At 55.4% G+C, this 2,077-nt stretch overlaps 1 protein-coding gene across 1 annotated transcript; it reads left to right on the top strand.

Moving 5' to 3' along the window:
* Positions 1 to 529: 529 nt before the first annotated feature.
* LOC139047930 (uncharacterized) lies at positions 530 to 2,077 on the top strand. Its single transcript, XM_070522108.1, has one exon. The coding sequence runs from the start codon at positions 731 to 733 to the stop codon at positions 2,075 to 2,077; it is 1,347 nt and encodes a 448-aa protein (XP_070378209.1). The 5' UTR covers positions 530 to 730.

The raw sequence follows: 2,077 nt of genomic DNA, 5'->3' as shown, positions 1-2,077 counted from the left end.
CGTTAAAATTGTATGTTCAATGCGGTCATAGGCTTTGCATATATCTAAGGTAACTAGAGCCGCGTATTATTTTTTCTGTCTGGCGATGTTAATGCGACTTTCGAGGTCTACATGCGGGTGCCATATTGAATAGCCAGATCGAAATCCAATTTGACACAAACTCAACAATCGATTGTCAATAAACTCTATAATATGTCCGAGAAGCACTCTTTCAATAAGTTTCACTATGTTTGATGTCAACGCAATTGGTCTGATGTTGTCGATAGTATACCCTGCCCCTGGTTTTTTAATTAACGGAATAATTTTGGCGATCTTCCATTCTTGTGGCATCCATGCGTTACTAACAGAGTAGTTTAGCAACTTCAGAAGCTCACGTGGAGCTTCTTGAAAGAAAATCTTTAACATTGCATTTGTTATGCCGTCCGGGACAGGCGCTGTAGTTGGCAACTGTAACATAACCCTTGCTACTTCCTGTAGAGGTCGCCACAGTTCAGCCCCATTTGTTAGGCTGCCACCAGGGTGTGGCGCCCCCTGTGATCTGTGTGTGTGTATATATGTTCGAGCCCAATAAAGAAGGGGGCATTCCCTTTTCGTCCAACCAAGCGGCCGCACGTTTCGGTCCGTCCCTGCGTGCTCGTGCCCCGCGCGGCACCAACCACGCGACATGGTGTCAGAAGTGGCCGGATAACGCCCCCCTGCCTTAGCCCTCACCTCATAGGAAGGCACCAAGATGTCCCTCGAGACCGGCGAGCCGCCAAAACTGTACGGCGTCAACTTCCAGCCGCCGTCACCGTTCGACTTCGCGAACCCGCCAACGTGGGCGACATGGCTCAGCCGCTACGAAGACTACGCAGTGGTTTCAGGACTGACAAAAGCGTCGGAAGACATGCAGGTACGCTCGCTACTGTACTGCATGGGCCCGGAGGCCCGCCCGCTTCTCGAGACTTTCTCGCTCGACGCCCAGTCGCTCGCTTCATACCAAGCCGTTGCCACCCGCTTCACTGAGCACTTCGTGCACCCGGCAAACGAGCTTTACGAATCGTCACGATTCCACAGACGCGTTCAGCTGCCCGACGAAAGCGTCGACACGTACTACGCAGAACTGCGCAGGATGGTCAAGCGCTGTAACTATCCGTCTGCTGCTGTCGAGGAAAGGCTCGTACGCGACCGGTTCGTCGTCGGCCTCCGCGACTCCCGTCTCTCGGACCAGCTGTGCCGGAACGTGAAGTTGACACTACAGGACGCCTGGACACAAGCCCGTCAATCCGAAGACGCCGACAGGGAAAAGGCGTTGCCCCAGAACCGCACCGAGCACTCCCGCGAGCTCAACCTCGACGCCGCAAAAGCTAGCAAGTTCCCCTCTCGCCGTCGCTCCGCCGCTAAGCCTCGTTCGCCGCAGTCGCTAGCAGAGCGCTCACGCGAGCCGTCCACATGTGAATTCTGCGGCCGCGCGCCTCATCGACGTTCAGACTGCCCGGCCCATCGCTCCACCTGCAACTTCTGCAAAAAGAAAGGCCACATTGCCGAAGTATGCCGCTCGCGGAAGTTCAAGCAGTACAAGCTCAACTCCGTTCACCTGCACGCCGTCGCGACGCCCGCCTCGGCAAAGTTCGTCGACGTCACCGTTGACGACTACACAGCGCAGTTCAAGGTTGACTCCGGAGCCGAAGTATCTGCTGTTCCCAGCGACTTTCCTACCTTGCCTGCCACACTCGACCTAGTCGACGCTCTGCTAACTGGCCCGGGAGGACAGCCACTGCGCGTGCTGGTCTCGTATATGGCACGACTTCAGTGGCAAGGGAAAACAAGCCGTCAGCGCCTCTACGTGATCCAGTCTCTCACTGTGCCTCTTCTGGGACTACCAGCGCTCCAAGCTCTCCAAGTAGTTCGGTTTCTTGATCAACTCAAGACTTCAAAAGCGACGCTGCACGCCGAGCTCTTCAATGGATTGGGCACTCTCAAGGACGAGTACACCATCCGGTTGAAACCCGATGCCGTACCCTTCTCGCTAAGCGTACCTCGCAGGATCCCCATTCCGCTGCTCGAGATTGTCCGCCGCGAACTGGACAAATTGTAA

Source organism: Dermacentor albipictus, chromosome 7 (assembly GCF_038994185.2).
Source record: "Dermacentor albipictus isolate Rhodes 1998 colony chromosome 7, USDA_Dalb.pri_finalv2, whole genome shotgun sequence".
In the NCBI taxonomy this organism is placed as follows: domain Eukaryota; kingdom Metazoa; phylum Arthropoda; class Arachnida; order Ixodida; family Ixodidae; genus Dermacentor; species Dermacentor albipictus.
This window is presented reverse-complemented; position numbering and strand designations above follow the sequence as displayed.

What these genes read in the sequence shown, in the direction of transcription:
- LOC139047930 (XM_070522108.1), top strand. Translation starts at nt 731, where the DNA reads ATGTCCCTCGAGACCGGCGAGCCGCCAAAACTGTACGGCGTCAACTTC.